This window comes from Schistosoma mansoni, chromosome W, assembly GCF_000237925.1.
Source record: "Schistosoma mansoni strain Puerto Rico chromosome W, complete genome".
NCBI lineage: Eukaryota > Metazoa > Platyhelminthes > Trematoda > Strigeidida > Schistosomatidae > Schistosoma > Schistosoma mansoni.
The window spans coordinates 15,449,210-15,477,201 of NC_031502.1; the positions used below are offsets into that span (position 1 = coordinate 15,449,210).

General features: G+C 37.0%; 2 protein-coding genes across 2 annotated transcripts; both read left to right on the plus strand.

The window, feature by feature from the left end:
• Positions 1-21: 21 nt before the first annotated feature.
• On the plus strand, positions 22-27,992 carry Smp_168050 (long-chain-fatty-acid--CoA ligase; the record flags this gene model as incomplete). Its single annotated transcript, XM_018788716.1, has 14 exons — positions 22-172; positions 211-389; positions 2,894-3,156; positions 5,433-5,662; positions 7,037-7,308; positions 9,828-9,895; positions 15,433-15,621; positions 17,644-17,958; positions 18,004-18,143; positions 22,490-22,597; positions 23,528-23,781; positions 23,865-24,033; positions 25,484-25,735; positions 27,612-27,992. Exons 1-14 carry the CDS (start codon positions 23-25, stop codon positions 27,990-27,992), a joined length of 2,970 nt encoding a protein of 989 aa, XP_018654231.1. The 5' UTR covers position 22.
• Smp_177730 (hypothetical protein) lies at positions 13,020-13,861 on the plus strand (the record flags this gene model as incomplete). The annotated part of the gene is made up of 2 exons (XM_018788717.1): positions 13,020-13,048; positions 13,504-13,861. The coding sequence occupies 2 exons, from the start codon at positions 13,020-13,022 to the stop codon at positions 13,859-13,861; spliced, it is 387 nt and encodes a 128-aa protein (XP_018654232.1).

Below are 27,992 nucleotides of genomic sequence, written 5' to 3' on the forward strand. Positions count from 1 at the left end.
TTTTTGTTGTTTTCATAATAGGATGGATGTTCATTGTGAAATGAATCAAGAAGGCGATTCCAATTATCCGAATTCATACTCTAAAGAAGTTGAGGAAGCGCTTTCCCGGCTTAATTTAAAATCGGACAGTTTAGACGATCCTGATTTTAATGTTATTTCTTATATTAATGAGGTTAACTTACTACAAAGTGCTTATAACATATTTTTTAGAGATTTCCCAGCGAACAGTCACTGGCAAATATAGATGAGTTGATAGCTGAAGCAGAAGAAAAAATTCGCGAACTAGACGATGAAACTAGAGACCTACTACGTGGTCGCTGGCAAACAGAGGATAAAGGACAGGAGATTGTTCAGGATGCAAAGGATATGATAAAAGTACTATTCTCTAGGTCGGTTTGTATTTATGTTGGTGTGTCACTTGCAGATAAATGCATCATTTAAGTTAATGCTTTCATAATTACTAACTCATTTACTAAGTGGTAGTTTGCGTACCATACTTTGGACTACGTAGTGTGAATACAAGTGATACTACTCGCCTCAAGCATCCAAACTAATGACTCAAAGCTAAATGTTAAGGCTACTAATCCATCACTGTCATGATATTCAACGTTTAATTTCCCCCTCGATATTCTATACGTCAATTCATCGTTCTTTCACTTATATTTATATAAGGGGCTTTTATGAATATTATACCATCCATTTACCTCGTCATGACTTTCCTAACTAGTATTACTCGATTTTTTATCGAGAAATTCACAGAATTAGGTAGTTGTTTGTGTATATGAAATAAATTATTTGGTATGTTGAGCTGTTCTGAATACGTGAAGAAGAATGATTTAAAGCCATAGTTACCTGAATTAAGTAAAATACTTGTTTTCAGGTAATATTGGTACGACGAAAACTTGATACCGCAGCGTTGTCATTGGGTGACTCGTTTTGCATGCAAGTTTGTTCCATCTTCTTAATAAGCTCCCGGTTCCATCTACATTTCATATGAAATGCATCTATGATTGTACATATCATCGAACAGACCCTAAGTAATATATATATATATATATATATATAGACACGGGATATTAGGGAATGATGGTAAATCAGTTGATGAGGTTTTGAATCTTCATCGACTGAGATGGTTGTGCCACGTGTTACGTATGCCTGAACACCGATTACCACGATGCGCTATGCTGACTAGTGTAGGAGATGGTTGGAAGAGAGTTAGGGGCGGCCAAACCAAAACGCGGCATCAGTGCTTAAAGTCACTAACTTCTCGTCTGAACCATGTTGGTAGATGCAGACTACTTGGTTGGGGTCCGCGTGACTATCGTAACCAATGGTTGGAGACTCTGGGTGACATGGCTCAGAATCGATCACAATGGCGTAGGTGTATACACTCTTTATCTTCCCTTAAACCTTGAGATTAAAATTGCTTCATATCTGTCTTCCGTCCCATACTATATCCTTATATACAACCTTTCTTTTATATACTACCACCACTAAATTAATTCTATGAATCCGGTGTTCATCTTGTTGTGCTAACGAGGTATGGCAACTTGAACCGATTCATGAATGTGCCTGGTCCTACGTTGTAGCTGACTGACTGACTGAAATCATATTATACTTCTTATCAAAACTAGTTTAGATTCCTTGAGTCGTAATATACTCAGCCAGTGTTTGTCAAACAGCGATTTTCGTCGAAAGCTGGCATAAGCTGGTTACTTTCGGGACACAACTATCTAGGGGTTACGCTAGACCTGAATTTACCATAGTTTTATCTGTTTACTTGCAACACTTCAGGTTTGAGGGAACTCCATAGCAAGCTTTCCAGTTGCGCGGTGATAAAATAGATATATAATTCCCTTCTACTCATGTAATCATCGATTTGCGTAGGTATGGTGTGTGATCTCTTATTAATTATGTTTATTATAGACTAATTTCGTATCTAAGTATTTTGCATATATTCACCAGGAGTTCTACGTGATTGCTCTCAAAGTCCGATGTATTTTATTGGTCATAGTAATGGTGGAGTAAATTTAGTCAGTTTACAAAACTAGTTTGGTTGGTTCGTATATTTTTCCATATTGAACACTATTAGTTGGCAAAATGAATGTTTCAAACAAGCAGAAAATAGATTGTCTAATAGTATCATAGCGTGGAATAAACAATAATCATTTCACCACTTCAGTTGTAGTCTTTGTCTTCACATCTTTGCGAAGTTTTCATGAGTTATGTGATTCATCTCTAAATGTTAAGGTTGTTTTAAACAAGGTACTAAACTAACGTAATCTTGTATAGTACAGTGAGTATCCCAGCCGTTAACTCTAGTGGTTATCCGCCATATGGTACTATATGAATTTACTCTATGTGGTAAAATGGGTTCTTTTGGTTTTAAACCGAACGCCAATAACTTTATATTTACCGAGTGTCAGACACATTTTCAGCATCATTATTTTTGCTAATATGTTTACCAATATGCTGACGATGTATCATGACAATTCTAATTATCAGCTTTTTATAACTCATTGTCAAGTTTTTATTGGGGTTGTTGTGATTGAATGACCTAACGTTCTGCGTTTAATCATTGAAGCCACAAATCATAAAGTCTTTTATGTTCTGGTATGTTGTTACTCTGAAATGTTTTGAAATATATGTATATATATATATCATTCTCTTGCGTAATTTTATCCTTCGTTTCTTAGTTATTACTATTTGAAAAATCTGTCTTGAAACTAATCAAAATGTGGTTTCATTCATTGTTACTTTATTTTGATAACTTAATAGAAAAAAGGACAGAATAATAATGTTATCGCTAATATTACTGCCACTTTTTATTGTTCTACTCTATTTGTCTTTAAGCAGAATTTTCAGTAAAGTCATTGTGCACTTCATCTTATAGAATACAGGATGTTCAAGATCGAGCTACTAGATCAGAAGAAATGGTACAAGACATCACTCGTGATATACAGCAACTTGATCAAGCTAAGCGTAACCTAACTGTTTCCATAACTGCCCTCAACAATTTAATTCTTATCGTGAACGCCATTGATCGTTTGAATGAATTGCTTGGAATACAAAGTTCAGTGAATGATCCAATGTCTTTTGCAAGGGGCAACGACACAAATGTCAGTGCACAGAATCCATTTTTAGAAGCCGACTCTGGTAATTTTGTTACACTTCAATTTTACTAATTATTCTGACAGGAATATCGTTTTCTCGTTATATATATATATATATATATATATATATATATATATATATATATATCGGTTCTAGTTGCCATACCCCATTAGCACCGTACCAGTATTAGTGGTAATAGAAAAGATTAAGCACCGAAGATACAGTCCAAGAAAATTTAAATTAGTGAAATACGAAAATTATGGGGAATTCATCAGCTTACAAGTTGTGATAAGACGAAGAGTGGATGAACCTGCGGTATTGCAAACGATTTTGAGACATGTCGTTCGAAGTCTCTAATCACTGGTTGTAATAATCACGCGGAGCCCAGTCAGATAGTTTATACCTGTTATCATGGCTCAGTCAAAGCTTCGATGGCTTCATGGACTGGCTCCGTGTTTTAGTTTGGCCGTCGTTAGTTCTTTTCCAGCAAACTCTTACACCAGACAATATCGCTCATCAACTTAATGGATGGTTGCGCATGCGTAACATATGTCCCGACCACTTCAATTGATGAAGATTTGCTACCTTGTCAGTTGATTCGCCATCCTTACCTGATACTTTATTCCTAACCCCAGACATTGCTTACTTGGTAATCCCAAGTTGCACGAGCAATGCTTGGAAGACACCTATGATCGAATACTAGTAACCTACGAATATCCTTTATTCTCAATGGCTATGTTTCACACCCTTGATGTAGAACGCAGCGAACTGCTGCACAGTAAGCTCGTCGTTTAGTTGCCAGGAAGATATCTCCCCTACGCCACAAGTGACAGGAGTTGACAAAATCCAATCGGGCTTCCTTAATTTGTACTGAGACTTCGTCAGACACCAGCCGATCAAGACTTATGAAACACCGAAGTCAAGTGAATTAGTCGATACACTCGACTACTGCGCTCCCCATCATTGATTCAGGTGCTGACGCGGACCGATCCTAAAGCAGCATTTTACATTTGGAGGGAAGGAGTCACACCCCAAGCATCTTTGCATTGTTGCTTAAAGTGTTCACAAGACTCTGAATCTTGCCAAAGTCTTAAGCGAACAGAGCTACATTGTCTGCATATTCAAAGTCAACAGGTGAATCTCTCAATAGAATATCAACCCTTGAAAAGTCAGACAATGAGAGCGTTATCTCTTAACGAATATCTATGTCAAAGTCAAATAAATATGGAAAATTTTTTGATTGAAATCCTGAATCGATCAATGGTTTCTCCTACCGTCGAAGGATATTTCTTCATGTGGGACGTGAAGAGAAAGCTGAGTTAGTGGTGGTCTTAGTGACCTCAAAGAGTGACCGCAGACATAAAGGGACAACTGCCTGAGGTCGGTCGTGCTCTGCTTTTTTGTGGGTAGTTTTTGATATCTTAGCTCCGCAATTTAAAAGGCCTTACTACCGGAGATGAAAATCCGTGGCGAGATGACATCGCTACAGATACTGGTTATTTGAGGGAAATCCCTTACTGCTGTCACACCCGCTACAGTCATCAATAGGACTTCGCCCTCGGACCTTAAGTTGCTGCTTTTAGTCTCATCGTTCTCCAGCCGACCTGCATGGTATGGTAGAACCTGAAGGAACATGTGTTCCAGTCAATACATCTTAGTTGATTCATCATTATGGGCAAGCCTGACCATCAAATCAAGGTACCAGCTGCGGTCGGGATATTTGTATATATATATATATATATATATATTCATGCTACAAGAAAATTCTTTATACGAGATCCTTCATATAAACTCATAGGTGTTTTATGTCTAATTAGTAAACTATGTCTGTATTTCATGAATGGATCATTTCCTCCAAAGCTTAGGTGGTATTATAAACTGTTTCAAGTCCACCAATATCATTGTTAACATATTTATAGAAATGACCGTAACGTAATTTAGATAGATAGTATTTAGGTTCGCTTCCGTGAAAGAAGAGTGGGTTTATTATGGATTGATAATCTTTTTTAATTGTGAATACCTTCCTTCTATATAGAATGCTAACTGGTTCATTTACTGGAATGAACCTGGAACTAAGGACATAGAGTATGTACCCATTCTTTGTATAACGTTACTTAAAGATGTCAAACCTGATGTTCAGTTATCAGGTTCGCTTTCACTTCAACCATTTGTTTGTTAGTAGCTTTAGCTGTTATCTTGAAAGTAGTCATATTTGTGACGAATTTATTTATGTGGTTTCTGATCTCCAATATTTTTACGATGTAACTATAGTCCAACCACATATTCTCATTAAAATGATTTTTTGAATTTTAAATAAGAATCCTGGATGAATGAAAACCATCCACCTGAAAAAACAAAGTTCCAAAGATTTGTACCATCCTTTTTGGCAGAAATATCAAATTTATTAGCTCAAGTTCAACGCTTATTACAACCTATGCTGTTAGCCTATGGTTCAGTATCATCTGTGGCCGGATTATCTCGAGAACTGGATTCCATTCATTCGGTCCTTGCAGATCGTTTGACTAAGGAATTGAAACTGTTACTAGCAGTATGTAGATGTATTTCCAAATTGTTATTTTTTGTTATTTTTTAGTGAAAAAGTGTTGTAAGAATAATATAGATGTTCCCAGCTAAACCAGTTTATGTTAGAATCCATATATTTTTTTAATAAAATGCTATATAGCAAAATACATCTTTGCATACTGAAACTTTTTGATAGTCATTATGTACTGATCGTTTTTATGGAATTATATTGTTCAGTCAATATTCTTGTAATAATGTAACACATTTACGGAGTTCAAGTTTTATGTACTCAGTTTTGATTCACATTGTTTTTATGAGGGCTGGCGATACTACATTAGTACCAAAATAGTAGTGTTGCGTGGTTAGAATATTCAAGCCGTGCTTTAACTACCGTGCCATTGCCCTATCCTCATTCTTATACTCCTCATGAGCTTTCTATTGTCGAAACTTGTCGAAAGGCTCATTTTTTTAATCGTGTACACTGTAGATTTATCGGGTTTAAATCATCTATCAAACATTACTCAATTAAAACAATCAATATCTAAGCTGAAACAACTTATGGAAACGCTTTTTTTTTCTCTTTTTTTTAACTAACTCAAAGATATTCGTTTAAATAGTGCTATTAATCTCAAATTCTTAGTTCCTCTAACAATGCTCAGTGAAGGTTGATTTGTTTTAAATAAAAATACAGAATTCATACTTCCACTCAATAACTACTGTATACCTAAACAACTGAAATTAGTTCATTTTGTGCTGTACAGGTTGACTAGTGAGCTGTGTTTTTCTGATAATTCTACGACCTCATTAGATACTATTTTTTTGTAATTGGTCACATTATTGTCCTCTTGGAAAGATCAGATTTTTTACCGAATATCCGAACTCTTGTAACGAATTCCTCACTTCAGGCTGGTTATCGGTACTTTTATTTGTCACTCTTCTTTTTATACCAAAACCGGTAGAATAAGATTTTCTGCGAATTATACTTATATATCGTTGCGATAATTTAGAAAGGGGTTTACAAATCAGTATTAATTTTGAAACAGTCATACGTTTCTTAAAGTTAGCATTTTCAGTCTGGTCTACGTTTCTCATGAGTTTGACAAATAGTTCTGTGAAAGTCGCTAATATATTTCACGTTAAATATACCTATCAGAGTCGATGGAATTCATGGAACTTTAGATGTTGATTCTCTGAAATTACCTCTTTATTTATGTGTTTTTATCAAATAACTTGATGCAGCTAAAGTCATGATTTCTTATAGCAAATGCACTTATCATCCTGCTCTTATATCGGTTAACATAAATTTATCTTTTTATCGACTTACATCTTTTTATATATGTAATCTTCTGTATTGGTAACCAGTTTACTAACTCGTTTCCCTTTGTTTTCCAAATACTAGGCTACTCGAACAGTTACAGATAACAAGGAACTGATTTTATCAGCCTGCGAACTAGTTGACTTGCTCCCTAAGAGTTTTCATCTCGATTCGGATATTGTAAATTGGTTTATCTCTCATCATCTAACTGAGTATAAGGAGCTATTCGACCCAACACAAACTACTGCTTGGTTGGATAAAATTGATCAGCGATACAACTGGTTAAGAACTAATTTGGTTCCCTTAGAACGTTTATTTATTTCAGTGTTTCCTCCCTCTTGGTTGGTGACTGAAAGGTAAGTTTAGAGAAATAGTCACCTTAGGATTAATGTGGTATTTTATCAATGGTTATCCAAATTTATTTCATTAAGTTTAGTAGCATAGGTATATGTAGGTATCATTACCCAGGTTTGACTTGATGATTTTGAATGAACTGCGTATTAGGTAGGTTTGTCAGTAATAAGATTAATGATAGATTTGCAATAAATCAATAGGTAGAAAATTAAATGTCCGACGTTCTGTGACCAAGGTGAAGTTGCTTCTTCAGAGAATAAATTTACGCAAGTTTAAACAGTATAAAGAAACAACGAAAATGTTTCGTGCGATCAAAAAAGTCAGAAATTTAATTTTCTACTCATTGGGTTATTACGAATATATTACCATTTTTACAATATATGTATGTAATTCCTCAGAATAATTATCGAGGTTTGAAACAGAATCAAAGTGAGACTTCAGTATTATGAGTTCTGAGCAATAGGTCACTTGTAAAACCATCACTGAAATCCAATTTTTTTTATGGTCATACTAGAATCAGTTGAAAGACAATGGTGGAGGGAAAGTTAGGCCAAGTGGATTATTTAATATGTTATAACGATTTGTGCTCTACCATTAGAAAACTTTCACTGAAATTTTGGTAAACAACTAATTTTAATTAGGGAAACAAGGTTCTGAAAACAAAGTTCATAGCATTAGATATTGACTACATATGTTAACCCCTTTATTTAAACTTAATTTACCACCAATTCAGGATTTATTTTGCAGTTGCTTTTTGGTAGGGTTAAAAATCACTTCTGTTCTTTTTCATGACCGCTACACCAGATAACTTCCCCAACTTTGCCATTTGGAAGGTTGAAAAGTACCTTTGGTATTTTTATTAAAATTTTAATTATCATAAAACTGGATGGGGTAAGCGCCATATTGTTAGTTGCCAGTCAGTCAGTCAGTCAGCTACAACGTAGGACCAGGCACATTTATGCATCGGTTCAAGTTGCCATACCTCGTTAGCACAACAAGATGAACACCGGATTCATAGAATTAATTTAGTGGTGGTAGTATATAAAAGAAAGGTTGTATATAAGGATATAGTATGGGACGGAAGACAGATATGAAGCAATTTTAATCTCAAGGTTTAAGGGAAGATAAAGAATGTATACACCTACGCTAGGTTCAAAGAGAATTGTTTGCTATATGCATGCAAGTCCGCCCCGTTATTGTTCCTATTCCCGACCATTGCTGCTACCTTGACGTGGTGGTCGGGCTTGCCTATCGTGATGAACCAATCGAGCTATACTGGCTGGAACAATCGTTCCTCAAGGTCCTACCATGCCAGGCAGGTCGGTTGAAGAGCGGTAAGACGAAAAGCAGCAAACCCAAGGTCCGAAGGCGAAGTCATACTGCTGACTGTACAGAGGTGTGACAGAAGTAAGGTGTTTCCTTCAGACAACCAGCATAACAGCGATGCTGCCTTCCCACAAGGAGGGGTGGGGTTAGAAAAACTCGACACTAAAAATGCACACCTCGCCTTATCCCACGGATATCCGTCTCCGGCGGTAAGGTCCTTTGAAGAACGGAGCTAACACAAAAACTACCCACAAAAAGGTCGATTCAAGTCCCATAGTGGTAGAGGTAGTAAGAGTATAAGCAGTAATCCAAGAGATTAGGGTTTGAAGATGTTATTCAAGGATTATAATACAGTGAAATAAATTTGGAAAGAGAAAAAAGATAGGAACATGAAGAATTCAGAAGATTAGAATTAGGCAGAACACAAAGAGTGGATGCACCTTCGCCATGGCAAACGATTTTGAGCTATGTCATTCAAGGTCTCTAACCATCAATTGCTATCATCTCGCTAATCCCAACCAGGTAGTCTACACCTACCAACATGGCTCAGTCTACTTGTCAGTGACTTCATGTATTTGTGCCACGTTTTGGTCTGGCCGCCCCTAGCTTTCTTCCAACCTACTCCTACACCATAAAGCATTGCACGTCGGGGCAGTCGGTGGTTGGGCATACGTAACACGTGTCCCAGCCATCTCAACTGATGAAGTTTCACTACTTCATCAATCGATTCGCCATCCTTACCTGGTACTCGTTTCTTAACAACTTCATTACTTACTCAGTGGTCCCAGGATATACGAGCAATACTTCGAAGACACCTATGATCGAATACTAGTAGCCTACGAATATCCTCTACTCTTATCGGCCATGTTTCACTGCCATAATGTAGGGCGGGACAAACTGCTACGCAGTAAACCTATCCTATGGTTGTTAGACGGCTATCTCGCCTACTCAATAAATGACGTAAGTTGGCAAAAGATAGTCGAGCCTTCTGTATGCGTGATGAGATTTTGTCACACACCCGACCACAAGGGCTGATGGGACTCCCAATATAAGTGAAGCGGTCGACACACTCAACTGCTTCACTCCCTATCATTAGTTCGGGTGTCGATGCAACCCAATCCTGAAGTAACATTTTGCATTTCGAGGGGGAGAACCACATCCTGAACATGCCTGCATAGTTGCTTATAGTGGCCAGAAGACTCTGCATTTTGTCAGCGTCTTCACCAAATAGAACTATATCATCGGCATATTCTAAATCAACAAGTGAGTCTTGTGGTAGAAGTTCAACTCCTTTAAATTTGGATGAGGGAAGTGTTATTTCTAATAGCACGTCTACGATGAAGTTAAATAAGAATGGGGAGAGTGGACAGCCCTGACGAACACCACTTGAGGTAATCAATTCTGATGACAGTTCGTCATAAGCTCACAATCGACTAGTTGTGTTTGAGTAGAGAGCCTTTATCAGGTTAATGTACTTCTTTGGTACTCCTTTCAGTGACAAACACTGCCATAGAACCTCAAGATCAACAGAGTCAAATGCCGCCTTAAGGTCGAGTGATACTACTATTGTGGGGCGTCTGAATGTGCGTCTAAGACCTGACGTAGTGTGAGTATTTGGTCTATACAACCACGTCCAGGTCGAAAACAAGCCTGGTTTTCTGTAGTCTGCTCTTCACGAGCTTTGGTTAGGCGTCGAAGTATTATTGAAACTAATATTTTAGACACTATATTAGTCAAACTGATTCCTCTGTGATTGTCACAAGAGGACTTTTGTCCTTTTTTATAGACTGGCACAATCAGTGATTGGAACCAGTCGAATGAAATTACGTCTAGTTCCCAGATTCTACCTAAGACCTCAGTCAATGTCACTGCTAGTACTGGACCTCCATCCTTAAAAATCCCAGGGGTAAACCTGTCAGGGCCTGTTGCTCTCCCTCGCTTCAAATTTCTTATAGCTTTTGCAACTTCTCAAAGAGTTGAAGGACTTACATTAACTTGCTATTCAGGACGACTGGAGATCGTGGGAAGCCGAAATGTGTCTGCTTCGGGGTGAGCATCACTTACATGGCTGCCTAACTGTTTTTCTAGTTACTCCTGAAATATATTCTTAGCTTGCCTGTCGTTAAGTAGAACCCTAAGAGGCTTCCTTGCAGCATCTTTCCTACGTCCAATCTGTTCTTTAAGCCACGACACTATAAGATCCACACATGTGTCTTTCTTTTTCGCTTAGTTTACCTAATTGAGCATTAAAGTCACCAGCCATTATTACTACATCAGAGCGCCTAGCTTTTCGGCGAAGGTCGGAAAGCTTTCTGTAAAACTCATCTATTACTTCATCTGAGCTGCAGTCAGTGGGAGAGTAGGCAGAGACGACGAAGAGGCAACGACGAGTTTCCTTATCTTTCCGAGTTCTTACTGATCCCTTTAGTCGGACAGCGGATAGACGACTGTCTACTGGGATCCAGTCTAAAAGAGCTAGTTCTGCCCTAGAACTCAATGCTATACTTACGCCAGCGAGGTCACGGGAAGCAGCATCAGGGCTTCCAGATACACGAAGTATGAATCGAGTTGGTTCTTTATTTTGACATGGTGAGATCAAATGAATGACGCTACTCGGATCTTGTATGGGCGTTTCGGAGACGCAGCACACATCGATGGTGCGAGATTCTATAGTCCGAGCTAAGGAGGCCTGTTGTCCTACTTGGCACAATGTTCGGACGTTGAAAGCTCCTACATGCAGTTTAGAGCGTGGTTTCAGAAGGCTAGGAATAACGTTCCGTGTACTCGAATCGTTTGCATTAGCTGCGTGAGATGATAAATGGACGTGAGAAGGGTTAGTTGTGGAGATGAGAGAGTTATTAGGAGGTGTAGGAAGGATTTGATTGTGACCAACTTTGTCTCGTGTGCTGTTCAGGGTATGAGGGCTGATGTCACTTCCCGGCTGCCCACACCGTGAAAAGGGTATTTCTTGAGGAATTTGAAAAAGAAGTTGTATAAGTGTTAGTCATAACGACCTGGAAGCGTGACTACAGAGCCCAAGGGCAACTGCTTGAGGCCGGTCACGCACGACCATTTTGTGGGAAGTTTTTTACGTGTTAGCTCCGTTCTTCAAAAGGCCTTACCGCCGGAGACGGAAATCCGTGAGGTAAGGTGAGGTATGTCGTTTTTGGGGTCGACCTTTTCTAACCCCTTCCTGTCTTGTGAGAAGGCAGCATCGCTGCAGATGCTGGTTGTTCGAGGGAAACACCTTACTGTTGTCACACCCTTTACAGTCAGCAGTACGACTTCGCCCTCAGACCTTGGTTTGCTGCTATTAGTCTCCAATCGACTTGCCTAGCATGGTAGGACCTACAGAAACGTATGTTCCAGCCAATATAGCTCGGTTGGGTCATCACGATAGACAAGCCTGACCACCACGTCAAGGTAGCAGCTGCGGTCGGGATTGCTAGCTATACAAATTTAAAGCATGTTCACTGTGTTCAAAAGTTTTTGAAAGTATTGTTCTTGACTCTGCGTGACTCGTGGGATTCCACTGGTGTTAATGATGAATGAGAATTAGCATATTTAAAATATCTAGAGGGAAATATGTAGCGATGACCCACGTGTGATATGTGCTATAATCAAAACATTACTGTTTGTTTTCGTACTTAGAGATGACTTAGTGGTTGAACCACTTGGCTCTCGATCATTACGTCGTTGGTTCGAACTGTGCTTCACTTTTGATCTGGATGGCCGGGTAGTATCATTATTTCTAACCTAAAACAGCTCGCAGGTGAATAAACAGTGATATAGCGAACCAGCTGGAAGTAGCCAGATGTGAGGGCCACTTGAGGACAACCACAAATGACTTGAAGGATAACTGTATATTATTGTCCAAGAAATGGATTCATTTTCTAAGGTGTAGAAATATATATATATATATATATATATATATATATATATATAGTCACACGTACTTCATTTTGAACAATCATATAGTATCTCTATCTCCAAACTACAAAGGTGCCTGTAACTGGTTGTAGAGTCGCCTTTTATTTTCCCATTTTGTTGTTTGGATTCGATCCCACTTTTGGATAGCGGGCAACACAGTCATCTTCCTATCTCTTCTTTGCAACCCCGTTGAAGCTCTTTCTTCCTTTCTCTTCCATTTGACTCATCAAACCGTTGTTTACTTACAACTCAATGACCGTGATCATCACCCATAGTTGGAACGGCAGTCCCTCATAGGTTTTTGAAGTCGGCTATTTACCTTAATTTAGAGTTCTCAAGCTTCGAATTTTATCTGAACTAGGCAATAAGTCTCATCGATTCATCGGTTAAAACACCTAATCATGGATAAACCTATTTGTAGTTTCTCGTCAAACACCAATCATTTGTGGGTTTCGGTATGTCAGACGGAGGAATTGGAAAGAACAGGTAAATAATAGAAATATCGCTAAATAGTCCTGATCGGTGATGCGGTCTTGGGATAATGGTCAGGGGGTATCATCAAGCGGCTGTAGAATTAGGTTTCAAGCCTGTCGGTGTTAATCAGAAAGGCCTATCTGGGGCCTCGAGGAAATTCATATTCTCTTAAATTTAAGTCTGTATCATTTCTCTAGATCATTATACTCCCAAGGTCACCATACTATTGTCCTAAAGTACATTTCTATATGTTTTTAACCTATTTTCACTTTAACGTCGTATATTTATACATTTTCTCACAAAACATGTATACGTAAGGATGTACTTAACATGGTCTACACAAATTGTATTTCTATGTGTTAACTATGGTTGATACCTAAGTTTGAAAACTTGTTTATCGCCATGTATACCATACTCATTCAACTATTCCCAAAAACTTTTCATAATTATTTATGTTAACTATTTAGATTTGTTTTGGAGTTTTGTCATATTACACGTGGTGGCTTAGAAACTGTTATGAAACGACGTCAGTCGGAACTTACCCACAATCTAATTGTTTTCGCATTGCAACGCACCTTATCCTTCGAGGCCAGTGTGAATAAAGCATATACGTCTGAAGCGCTAGAAGAATTACAGTCTGTGATAGTCAGCGGTAAGAATATAGAGCGTTCATCTAATCCATTTGATGATAATGAGGAGGAGGAAGATGGTTTGGATGATTCACAATCTAAAAATTCTGCAGAGGCTAAGAATGATGAATCATCAACAAATGATTCTAAACACAATTGGAAAAAGCAGATTTTTGATGGAATTATATCTGGGTAAGTAAGTATATATCTTATTAGTCCATAATTTTGTATAGTTAAATACTGTTCAGGTTACTGGGGAAATCTTCAAAATATTGACTTGTCGAATATTTAACTTTAATTCTTTGAGTAAAGTAAATATACGGTATTGTTTTAACTTCGTTTCAGCGTTGGTGTGATGTATATTTGTAGGATTTTCCATATCATTACTTTATGAGTGGCATTTCACTAGTTATAGGTTGAAAAAGCTCAAATTCCTAGTTTATAAGATCAACGTTTTCAGAACTGATAAAGTGATTCATTCAATATATCCATGGTAAGCGAAGTTAAGAGTCTCTCCAACAAAGGTGATTGCTAGGTAAGAATTTAGTTTCATTTCATTTTTGATGGGTACAGTCGTTATAAATAACTCACTGGCTTTCATATAAGTGTCAACATAAACACTTTAAATGTTGTGGTGTTAAAGGATTTAGGACTATTTAGAAGCTAGTTGCTGCCATTTTCAAAACGCTACAGATGAATCCCCACTTTAATGGAGAAAAAAACGCATAAACTGTGATATTCGACATGGATATTCAAGTGCCTAGTTGGTACTATAATGTTGTAAATGATTATGTAAAATGAATCATCGGCGAAATCCATTATGGGTTATATTTGTAACTTAATATTTGATAATATCTATAATGAGAAAAGCTTGGTTGTTTTATTTTTCCAGTGTTTATTTAAAATGAACACTGTCTTCAAAGTACATTGATATCTTTTTATAAATACCTGATTGAATGAGTTTAACTTATAACGTTTAGTAGTTTGGCACCACTAATAAATCATTGTTTCATCTCCCATTTAAACGCAAGATGAAATTAGTAAATTCAAACCACCGGTTGATTTCTTTCCTTTGTTATTACATCAACCATAATATTGTACACCATTACCTATCTTCTAATAGTTTATTAGTGTTGTTGGAGGATTACCAAGTCACTTTAGATTCAGAAAACAACACTTGGGTGTTGTAATTGTCATTGTGCCTGAGTTTGTTTCCACTCAATGATATCTTGTAATCCTGAGGGTTGCATAATATAGGTAATATTGTCACATTATGTTTCTTTGCCTAATCACCTTATGCATTTCTTATCCTGTTACTTTCCCTTTCTTCTTTTTCGTTATCCTTTCTTCTCTACGTCATTCTTTTTGTCACCATTATTATTGTCAGTAAGGAGTTGTGGAGATTGTTGAATTTCATTGAAATCACAGGCCGATAGAAGTTAAACCACCATTAAAAACCTGGAAGTACTCGACGGTCGCCTCGTTCTAGCATGGGACTCTTCAGCAGTAAGCATCCACAACCCCCTACGCGAAAACCGAACCCAGGACATCCGGTCTCGCGCACGGACGTTAGATGTGAAGGGTTTGTGTGTGAGATCGAAGGTCCCGGGTTCGATTCCCGTGTGCGGGGTCGTAAATGCTCACTGCTGAAGAGTCCCATGCTAAGACGAGACGACCGTCCAGTGCTTCCAGGTTTTCAATGGTAGTCTAACTTCGATTGGCCCATGATTTCAATGAGATTGTTATTATTGTTATTATCATATGAAGATTTTGTATCAGTTCTGTATGAATTATTGTTCATGTTTATTTCCAGCTGTTTCGACCAATTCTTTGACCTATATTTGGTTCATTTGGATAAAGGTCTGAGAGAACAGATGACGAACCGTTTAATTGGTGATTTCACTGTTAATAAATCAAGTTTGGAGAACAGAGATCTTGGAGATGTATTCAGAGATGGTAATATGTTACGAATTGGTGAAATATTACTCATATTTATCAATTTTATTATTAAGTTGTATTGTTAGCTTTTTTGAAATGCTTGCATATTCTCTGCAACTTGATATGATTTCGAAATTTTCACTTCAAAAAGTAGGTCATGGTATGTTTATCGAAGATGGAGCATTTTCTCGTATCTGTGTACTTTATATACACAGAAGGTACATAGTTTAATTCAAAGGTATATAACAAATATTAACTTAAGCTACTTGTTTACACAGTAATTTAAGTAACATGTTTTCTGGATCTGACACTATCAATAGACAATAATTTCATTTGTTAGAAGTGTGATATTTACGTAAAAAAACGGCCAGTCTATCTGCCTTTTTTTCCCACTATTGATTTGAAAGAGAAAGTGTACATCCATTTGATTAAATCATAACGGTTATTCGACTGTAATTCCCAAATTTGACATCACTGGTCAGAGTAATATGATCTGATTCTTATTGTAGCGTTGGTATTTTTATTACTTGTATCCACGTTCGCATACATCCAATTTTTGTTTCTCTTGACTAAGAGGGAAAGAGAAGTACCCGCATATTCATCATACTGAACATAATTACTAGTTATTTCAAATTAATGTAGTTCAGTTTGGTGTTTGTGCTCACGTTTTGAAGAGTACACTATTCAGAAAGTGAACACACCTGTCGAAACTCTCTTATGGAACAGTAAATTTATCCAGTTGACAGGAACAAATATATCAGTACATCCATGTATCGCCATAAATGTAGCTATTAGTCGTCAAGATCCTGTAAAAGACACCATCGCATACACCATTTGACATACTTTTCTTTCTATACACATTAGGCCAATTGATATCTCGATGGTTCTCACGAGACGGTTCCTATCCTTTCTTCTAAACTGAAGCAATCAATGCCTGAGATCAGTTATGTGGCATTAATTCCATTTTCTAGAATCTAGCTAAGACCTCAGTCAATTTGACTCCTAAAACTTAATTATTATCCTTAATGATCTTCGGACTTAGTCTATCTGGTTGCGGTGCTGTTCGTCTCTTCAGATTAGCTGTGGCTTTTTCAACTTCAATAATAGTCTGGGGACTTGTTTTAATCTCCAGTTCTGATTATTTTGGAATACTAGATAACTGGGGGAATTCTGGATATTATGTCTGCTTCGACTTTGTTGTGTCCTCGATTTTACTGCTTATATTTGGCAAAGGTAAGCCCTGTAATTCCCATGACGCGAAGTAAGGACACAAAAGACTGGTGCAATGAATATTTATTCTCTGTACAAGTAGCTTACACTGAGTTATGAAATGTCGAAAAATCTAATTTTTCTACTCATTGGGATATTACAAATATATTATTTATTTATAGCAATCTACTCAATGCTCCATGTATTTGAAATTATCAAGTCAAACCTTGGTAATGATATCTCCAAAAAAGTTCAAAAACCATCCTCATTAGACGAAAATTTACTCATCTACGTCTAAGTTACCTTCGCCCCTAATCGTGTTCGGAGCATGATGGGACGAGTTTCTGAACATGTATCAGTTCAACAGATGTCACTGAAGTCCACTGATTTTGCATGATAGAAGTTTAATTCACACTGTTATTCTTCTGTTTCTGAAAATCACTGTTCAATATTTTAAAGCTCATATAACAACTATCTTGTAACTAGTTAAACTGTGAGGTCGTTTCATCACTATCACTGTACATTCTAGGCCTTTGAAATAAAACCATCTTATTGATTAAATTACATCTCGCTGAAGATATAAGAAGGGATGTATGTGCTAATCAGTCTTTAAAGATAGGTTTCAGTCTCCTTGTTTGTTACCATTCTGATTATTATAAGGTTGATAGCTCAATTAATCTGTGGATTTGTGTATGCAACTTACCTTTTCTTCCTTAAGATTAAACAGGTTTTCTGTTTCCTAGACCTATATTCAGAATCTTTATATAGATTTATGCCGTAATATCTCGTATCATAATTTAACTTATTTTTTGTCTATTGATTGTCTTTCAGACAATCCATTTGACACTGTACAAAGCAAACCAAATCCCAATGATCCTGGCGAGAATACTCTATATTCTGCTACGGACCTATTCCTGTTCTACAAACAAATATTAAAACAAACTCTCCAGTTAAACCGGGGTCATGGTTTGTTAGGACTTGTACGTCTTTTAAGGCAGTATTTGTCTGAATACACAGTTCGTGTACTTTTAGCTCAAATTCCAGGCTTAGCGATTACGAGTAGCAGTGGAACTAACGTTGGTTTATCTGCGCCGGATGTTGCAGCGAAAATGGCGGCATTCGGTTTAAGCAGTCTCTCAGCTCTTGGTAAGTTTGTCGTACTTCATATTATTACGTAATTGCGAATCATAGGACTTGGTCGTGGTCAAACGGGACTCGGTGCAGCTCTAGAAAATATTAAGACACAAACAAAATCCAGTTCTGCGCAATCTGATCTGATAAGTTCATCAAACAACCAGGTGATTAACAATTTACTTCGTGATGATGTACAAGTAAGCTCTTATTTATCATGGTAGTGGTATATGTATGTTTTAAGTTATCCCGTTGTCTAATTGATAGTTTATACTATAAGGAATGCTTATTTATTTATTTAAACACATAAATATTGGTACAAGGAAGCACCAGATAAATATGCGCCGCACAAATCTCATTTGATTTGTGTGAGGGCTGTGATACTGCTCAGGTGCCCAGACTGAAGCAGGTGGGTTTCTTAGGGGGCCACACCCGGAGCCTTTGACCTGAAGGTCTAGTCTACAAGGCAGTGGAGCATCGTGAGGAGATGCAGTCCCATGGTAGCCGGTGACCAACAATTGATTCATACGCCATTTGTTCCCTCAGGATACTGGAGCCCATGTGCACCATAAGGAATGCTTAATGTTTATACTTGAAAGAATTGTTTGATGATAAGGTTTTTTGACAAAAATGTCAAGGGATATTTTTGTACTCTCTCTAAGTGATGGATAATAGATATAGCTTTTTATTGAATTTCAACTTAAATAGATACCAAATTATCAATCACTTACCTTATTACATTTTATAAGTAAAATAATAGTGAGTGATAGAAATAGTGAACCTGAAGAAAACCCTACAACAAAGTGAATGGCTCAGCAATTTCAGAAGGAATTACATGTCTACTTTGAGAGTAAATAGAAGTAATCACCTTAAGCAACAAAACCCTTTATTAAAGATCGAATTTTTAAGACGTCATAGCTAGCGGAGCCGTAATACACTAACCGAATATACCAATTGAAATGAAGGTCCATTCAGTCAATCTGGATCAGCCTTGACAATGCGAATAAAAGATAAGTTATTGATAGTGGGTTAGGCGGTGCATTTATATTTTAATTGCTGTGTGCCTGGTTATATGAACCTTGCTCAGAACACCTTATCTCTGCATGTTCTTGCACGAGTGGCGACTTGACTGTGAAGTAACTAAATATGTTAACTGTATTATATTTTCCACGTGGATGTTAATGAACAACCTTACTGAGATGAATAAGACGACATTTTATATCAGATTTCTGATAATTTTATAAAGAATATACTCGTATTTCTAATACGCATAATAAAAACCATAAGGATCACTCCTAGGGAATCCGATTTGTGTATCCATAAGGTAAATCCAGCCACTTTGCTTAATTTGGACTTCATTAGTCTCAAACCACTTTTAATCAAATTGCCTGATTCTACTACCACTATGAAATCAATTATGTTATGCTAACGTTTTGTTTCTTTCACTACTGTCCTATAAGGTGTAAAGCACTTATACAGTCATAAGAAAACGATATCTTCCAAAAACTAATTATTTGTCCTTCACTGTACATTTGTACCCAGAATATATATATATATATATATATATATATATATATGTTTACACCCGCATTCCTGAAATGTTTAATATTAGGGTGCTACTATGGAGTTCATTCCAAATGGGATTTTGGTCTATTGGTTACTTTAAATTCCCTAAAAATATCGTTTTATCTCCGGTGTCTTAATCCGAATGGCTACTGCCTCAGCCATTTGAAGGACTTTGAGTCTGACAGGTTTTGGCAAAAAGATTACTGACCCGATAAATAATTGAAAAGCATTAGTTTGCACTGGCATTATGACCAGTTTGCATTAAATAGACCAATATCGAGCTGTTCACTTTCTTCACTCGACCTTTGTTTAGCCACACTTGGAGGTGTTCGCAAGCACGAAAATGCAAATTCCTAGAATTTCGACCAATATGACTTTCTCTACAAGGACAGTCAAACTGGTAAATACAAAATGAGGTGGTGGTTCTAGGTAATTCATTTTTTAGCCTCGGTATAACCACTGGGCACGTAGAAAACATTAATCGTAGTTCTCCGGCGTCGAATGATTTTTGGATTGTTCTGCTTAATCAATAAATTAATATTTCGCTAGCATCGTCCCTTCTGAATTGTAGGCGCATGAACAGGGATTTCTTATTTACCGTTTGAATGTCGCCTATTCTTACCTTCGCGATCATATATTTGTTTATAAAATTTCCAGAGTATCCGTCTTCCTTAAGAGTATTGCTCAAAACGTTTAGCTCTTCTTCAACTATATCCGTAGAATATATAGTGTGTATTCAGTAAGTAAGAGTTTTGATCAGGTTTCCTTTGTACTGTAGAGGTACAAAGCTAAGGAAAGGTATCTACTGCCCTATCCAGGATTTTTTATGCTTAAATTCCCTCTTATTGATCCGTTAGCTCCCTTGGTTAAGAGAACGTCCAGAGAGGCTAATTTACCTTCTTTCTCTTCTTCAGACGTAAACTTAATGACTGGATATACTACATTACATTACCCAAGAACCTCTTGAAGGATGAACGTGCCATCCATATATCGATAGTAAAATGCGAATTTCTGAATGATCTTTTTGAGTGGACCATTTTCTAGTTTGTCTAAAAAAATTTCAGGTAGTATAGAACCCATTGCAACTCCATCCATCTCTGTTGAACTAGAAACTCACATTCATGGTGCGTTTCAGTAATAACTCTTTTACGACATTGAATAGAAGTGTAGTTTCGATTTCATTTTCTCTAGCTTGTTCATATATATATTCTACAGTCTCCATGAGTGAAACATTTGCGAATAATAATGTTGTATCCAAAGACGTTGAAGACAGCAAATGTAGCAGCAGCCTCTGCATCGATAGGCCTCCATATTCACAAAGGAAAAAGCAAGATTCTCAAATGCAACACGGAGAACACCAACCCAATCACACTTGATGGCGAAACTCTGGAAGAGGTGGAAACATTCACGTACCTGGGAAGCATCATTGATAAACAAGGAGGATCGGATGCAGATGTAAATGCGAGGATTGGCAAAGCAAGGGCAGCATTTCTACAGTTGAAGAACATATGGAACTCAAAACAACTCTCAACTAATTTCAAGGTCAGAATCTTTAATACGAACGTCAAGACAGTCCTACTGTATGGAGCTGAAACGTGGAGAACTACTACGACCATCATCAGGAAGGTACAAGTATTTATAAACAGTTGTCTACGCAAAATGCTCAACATCCATTGGCCGGATACTATCAGCAACAGCGTTTTATGGGAGAGGGTAAACCAGCTTCCAGCTGAAGAGGAAATTAGGAAAAGACGTTGGAAGTGGATAGGACATACATTAAGGAAATCACCAATGTGCATTACAAAGCAATCCCTAACTTGGAATCCGGAAGGGAAGCGAGAAAGAGGAAGGCCAAAGAACACATTACGCCGGGAAATAGAAGCAGATATGAAAAGGATGAATAGAAACTGGAAAGAACTGGAAAGGAAGGCTCAGGACAGAGTTGGATGGAGAATGCTGGTGAGCGGCCTATGCTCCTCGACGAGAGGTAACAGGCGTAAGTAAGTAAGTAATCCAAAGACGTCATCTTTTGTTCCATAGTATTTACATTTGCGATCTTATCAACAAATTGGAATACATCCTTAACACTGTTTTACTAGTGCAAAAGAAATATGTTCAACCGCTTCTCCTCCCTTGTCCAACCCCAAGGCCAATTAATCAATAGTAACCTTAGCTATTGAATGACCTAATTTGACTACTGTACTTACAACCTTTCTTAGTCTAATATAATTGTAATAGTTGAATCATGAGTCAATGTAAAGTATACCACCATTGAAAACCTGGAGGCACTGAACGACCGTTTCGTCCAAGTATGGGATTCCTTAGTAGTGCGCACTACAATCTCCACAGTAACCCCCATTCTGATCATAAAAATATAATTGTCTCGGTTATCTTTATTCACATATTTTTGTATCACTATTACTATTATTATTATTATCATTATTATTATTATTATTAATCTCCCGAAAACATGATTTATTTCGCATTCATCCCACTTTATGTCTTACTAATTTTTTCTACACATTATAGTCTTCCATTAAACATTTGATTAAATTTGTAATTGCACTATTATTTCTCTCGCCCTATCTGACCCATATTTATTCTGATCAGGGATCTTAAATTTTCACTTAACATATAAGCTGATTCAAGTTAATATTCTATATGAGTCATATCAGCATTAACAATTTTATTTTATTTAACAATCCTAAATCCACATGCTATAACCTTAAATGATGCACTTTGCCATAAACCTGACCACTTTTCGGATTATTAATTTGGATATATAATTGTAGATCCTGAAAATAATTTATCAAAGAGAATATTCTTCGTTCATATATTAGTCTTTTAAAAAATATTTGTATACTCTGTAAGTTCGTACGTCGTTTTAATTTCAATTGCACTATAAATCCTCCCAGATAATTTACGAGCAAGATCATATTACTCCTAATAATAATACGCACTCAATATTTTTATTCATCAGGGAGTTCGACTGAGTAAGGATGATGTCTACAAGGTGTGTGTCATACTCGTTACAGCGGCATTTTGTCTGAAGACTGTTGAGGATTTGGAGAAGCGTCTAAAACATGAAGTAAGCTATGATCAGTTTTTTTCTTTTTCAATAAAGAAGCCTTGTTTATATCATTCTGTCTGCCAATTTTTAGAAACCATACCACAAATATCATTATCTTTGTGGTTTATATAGATAAAACTAGACTTTTGTTAATGTGACGTGCTAAAAAGTACTGCCATTTTAAATGAATTTTCAATTCTCATGAAATATGTGGTCATAAATCTCTCCAGACTTTAAGATCATAAATGGTATCCCGTATGTTTCATCCCACCCACTTTTATTTGGTCACCTAAAGAAAACCGATTGAGTAACAGATAAGCTTTAACTCAAGGTATATGAATCTATTAGTGTAAGTTTACGCTTAATGCATAAGCAACCCTCAGCTAGCTAGGTTTTCAGTTATATCATTGTGGTTAATGGTTTCTTGCTTAATGATTAGAACTGTCGGTTGAAAATATAGACGAAATTGAAGACCTTAGGATAATACACTAATGAGTAATCTTCAGTTTTCTTTAATTGCATTTTTAGACAACGTAAAATCGGTGGGATCATTTCAGCTATTCATTGAAGGTAGAATATTCGTTTGTCGATCCCACCCTATTATTGCAGTAAAAACTTGTAGTTCTACGTGTAGTTCTACTGACCTTAATTAAAGATTTTCTCAGATGAGCTGACTTAGCGTTCGGATTCTTTCGTTTGAAGTAGTTTATGAAGTTTTCTGTTTTACACTTGATTTTTACATCCTGGGGCTTTTCATAGTTCATTGAATGTACTTTATACGCTGTTAGATTTCTAATTATAAAAATAGGTGGTAAACAGTTGTTTGTAATTTATTTACTAGGCGATTATTTGTCCTATTTCGATTTCATATGAGTAATAGTCGTGTTTATCAATTGTGACGTTCTATTTGTCATATGAAAATCATTTGTTTACTGATTATTATATTAGATCAGACCACCTAGCTGGGGTTCAAAAATATCATTTGCTTCTGAACTTGATGGCTTAGCAACTTGTAGATCTGTTTGTGTCCACCGCCTGGTCGCAGACTTGGAAGCTGGTGTTGAACCTCAGCTAGTCGCTATGGCACGTTTACCTTGGAATAATCTTGTACAAGTTGGAGACCAAAGCGCCTATGTTACAGCCATTGTAAATCATCTTCGCACTCAAGTTCCGCTGATACGAGAAACATTGTACACCGTCAGGTAATTTTTCTATTTTCTATATGTGTTAATAACGTCTTTGTCACATACAATCGTCTTATGATATCTTTTTTATGCATTATTAGGCCAGCTTTTACTCAAATATGTATAAAATTTGCTGATGCATTGATTGCGCGATTCGTTAATGCCTTATATCGTTGCAAACCGGTCAATACTTTTGGAGCTGAACAGCTTTTATTGGATACCCAGTCGTTAAAGGCTTCTCTTCTTCAAATGCCTCTTCTTGGAGCTAAGGTAAGCTAATATTCTATGTTGTTTTGATTATATATATAATTATGGACTACGGTACCATACCAACATTCTATTGTCTTATGCCAATGGCATGAATGATTTGCTGTGTTTTCTCCCATGTACTATTAACTAACTAGTTATGACGGACTCACCCGACCATTCCTGCTACCTTGATGTGGTAGTCGGGCTTGCTAATCTTAATGAACCAATCGCGCTATACTGGCTGGAACAATCGTTCCTCAAGGTCCTACCATGCCAGACAGATCGGTTGAAGAGCGGTAAGACTAAAAGCAGCAAACCCTTGTAGTCACTAAAGTCTGGTCTGAGTCATGTTGGTAAATGCAGACTACTTGGTTGGGGTCCACACGACTATCGTAACCAATTATTGGAGACCGTGTGTGATATGGCTCATAATCGATCACAATGGCGTAGGTGTATACACTCTTTGTCTCCCCTTAAACGGTGAGATTAAGATTGCTTTATACCTTTCTTTCTACGAAATAATTCTTCCTTCCTGTGTTATATCCTTATGCACAATCTTTTTTTGTATATTAATACCATTGAAGTAACTACTTCTATATGTTTGGTGTTCATCTTGTTGTGCTAATGAGGTGTAGCAACTTGGACCTATGCATATATGCGCCTGGTCCCACGTTGTAGCTAACTGACTTTCTGAACTAACCATTAGTCTACTTTCTAATCGTTTTATGTTTTGCAATTAACAGAAGACAAACTATAAAACACCACCTCGTGATTTTCTTATAATTCCGTTCATTTCCGAATGCTAACGCCCAACGTATAGATATCCCATTCGGTGACTTCTCAAAGTGTAAGAACATTTTATTATTACTCTCCTTTTTAGTGGCCAGTGGATCTGACTCTGATTTGGATGGACGTATGTATATACCATGCATATAAATCTTCCATTTAACTCGGTATATTACACCTAAACTAACCCCGTTTGTCCGACGGCGGTAATAAAAAGCTAAATACGGGTTAAACAGGGTTAATTAATTTCAGAGACTTGTTTGTTCAGATAGACATTGAGGATAAATAACGGGAAGGCAAAACGAAGTAGAGAAGGCAAGTGTGCCAACTCAATTTGATGAAGCGTGACTCAATATTTATGTCTAGACAAAAATAGGCTAAAGACATGTAATGAATTGGGTAAGCGATACACACTTTTACGTACTAGACACTGCACTTTCAAACAAGTTTTCAGAAGCTGGAAAAGGCGTTGAGCAGAAATTTGCCGAAATTACGGGTTTCTTGTCTAACTAATTCATGGATTTGTTTATTGTGATAAATATATCTACACAATCTTTTCCCTCAGTGTTGTGTGGAAAATCAATTTTAAATGTCCTACATTTTGTTTAAATCTCCTTACTATTCAATATTGAGATATTTGTATTTAAAAATTAGTCTAAAAGCTTTCAATTTACACTATTTATAGTTTACTCAGACACCTCCACGAAGCTTTACAAATCTAGTTCATGAAGGTATGGGGAAGGCGGAACGTATAATCAAAGCCGTTATGTTACCAGTCGGTGTCGTTACACCAGGAAAACAAGAGTCGACAACTCCTCCAAATGGATTTGTAATGGGTCCAGTCGATACAAATGCAGCTAATGTATTTTTAGCTAGTTACGAACAATTATTACCTGATCTAACTCAAACCGATCTACAAAATGTTTTAGATATGAAAGTAAGCAATATAATCGACAGCTTATCGTTTTCTGAAAATACTAAATAAATGATTATATTCCTCAATCATTTACTATTTTCAAGTGATATTTACAGAAATACCACTGAATTTAATAGTTCACTGTAATTCCTTAAACTAGTCATATTATGCGCTCCATTGGCGAAGAAACTTGACTTAGACCCTTTCTCAAAACCGATATTCAGTAAATACTGAAAATAAATACTATCGAGCGGACATTAAACTGGTATGGCAAAATAGATACTTGTCCGTAAGCATTACTGCTGTTAGGTTCTCTTCTCTGGTGACATTTTTCAAAACGATCGTGACATAGTAAATCCAACGTTTCGCCTGGCAATCTGGTCCAATCCGGTCGTGACATAGTGTTAGACAATAGCAGAACCGACCACTACTTTGCTATTAGTTAAAGAATCAACCGAAACAGGAGTGCACAAACCGAAGCAGACACCCGGTCAGTGTCCTAGCCCTCACAAAAATCGAATGATTTATGTGGCGCATATCTGTTTGGTGCCTCCTTGTACTAATGTTTATGTGTTTAAATAATAATAATAATAATAATAAAGAATCAACCATTCATATATCATAATATGAATTGATTAGAATTCATAATCATGTTTTGATCATGGTTTTTGTCCATTCAGTCCAATAGTGTTTCCTTATTTTGACGTTCACGGAGTTACGATTTGTAACATGGTTTTGTAAGCATTTTCCGTTGTAATCACCTGAGATTAGTGTTGATCAGTTACCAGTCTTTGTTGTATTTTATTTGTTGCTAGCTTTGTCACCGTTTAAATATTGGTGTGGAATTGTAATAAACAAAAGTACCGATTAATTCAGCATATTTAGCGAATTCTAATTCTAATATACATACTCAAAACAACAGTGTGATTATAGACAGTTTTAGATATCCTCTTCTATCTTACCAATCGATTGTTTGTCTACCGAACGCGGCATAACTCCGTAAGGAAGTCCAGTTGTTGGAGCACCACAAGTCAATAGGCCCATTTTTAAAGATGACAATGACCTTCTGCTTATGGAACTGACTGAGTTGTTTGCAAACGTTTGGCAACTAGAGGGTGTGCCAACATCGTGGAATGAGATGAAAGTTACCCCTATTCTTAAAGGGGGTTTACTTCGTCTGTGCCACACTTATCGGGGAATAAATCTACTTTCGATTGCTTCCTGTCATCATATGGTTAAAATCCCGTAAAAGATCGACTTGTGAGGACCAGGATGGTTTTCGTCCTGATCGAGGATGTATCGATCGTGCCTTCACACCTCACCAAATGTTAGAAAACTACCATACTTATTGCAAACCAACAATAGTAGGGTTTTTTGATATTAGTTCCGCCTTCGATTCGTTGGACAGGACTGTTTATTGAAGGGTGTGCCTGAGTTCATCAACATTTTCAATGCCCTGCATATTAACACATCAGAGTGAGGGCACACAACTACCTCTCTTCAATGTTTCATCCAAGCAATGTGTTGAGGCATGGCTGCCCGATATCACCATTCATCTTCAACTTTGCTATCGATAACGTTCTGGAAACAGATCTAATGAATGTAGGCAATGGTGGTGTAGATCTGTTGCCTGGAGAAAGACTTCTCAACCTGGTATATGAGGATGATATTGTCTTACTGTGCGATGATATCCAAGCCATGCAATTCTCACCTAACCAGTTGGCAATTAGTGTCCGTAGGTATGGTATGTGCTTTGCACCTTCGACGTGCATCTATATAATCCACTTCTTTACTGTTGTATTCTCTGAAACAAGTGTCATCACGAACTTCCCAGTTAAAATCTTTCATTTTATTAGCAAATTAATTAATTAATACTTTTGAGTTTTTTTTCTTTTAGGGTGTGAAATCCAGTGAACAACAGTTGATTTTGGAAATATTTCGTAGTAGAAATGAATTTAAGTCAGCGATGAAAGAGAAAACACCTGAAGTAACTTCATTTTATTCTGTTGCTGATACTGCTATCACTACTAGCACTATTGTTACTACTGCGACCAGTAACGTAGCTTTGACCGGGATAACGACAGTTACCATGACCACCACTGCTTTTACGAGTTCTTTTGTAGCTACACCGAACTCCCCAAATAATCAACATCAAAAATTGAAGCAGCCTGTGTCGATCTCAATGAATCCCTTCGATTCACCTTCGCCAGTAGAAGAGCGGGAGCAAATAACAGATAGGAAAGGAAGAATGGAAAAGTTACTGAATAAAAGACGATAA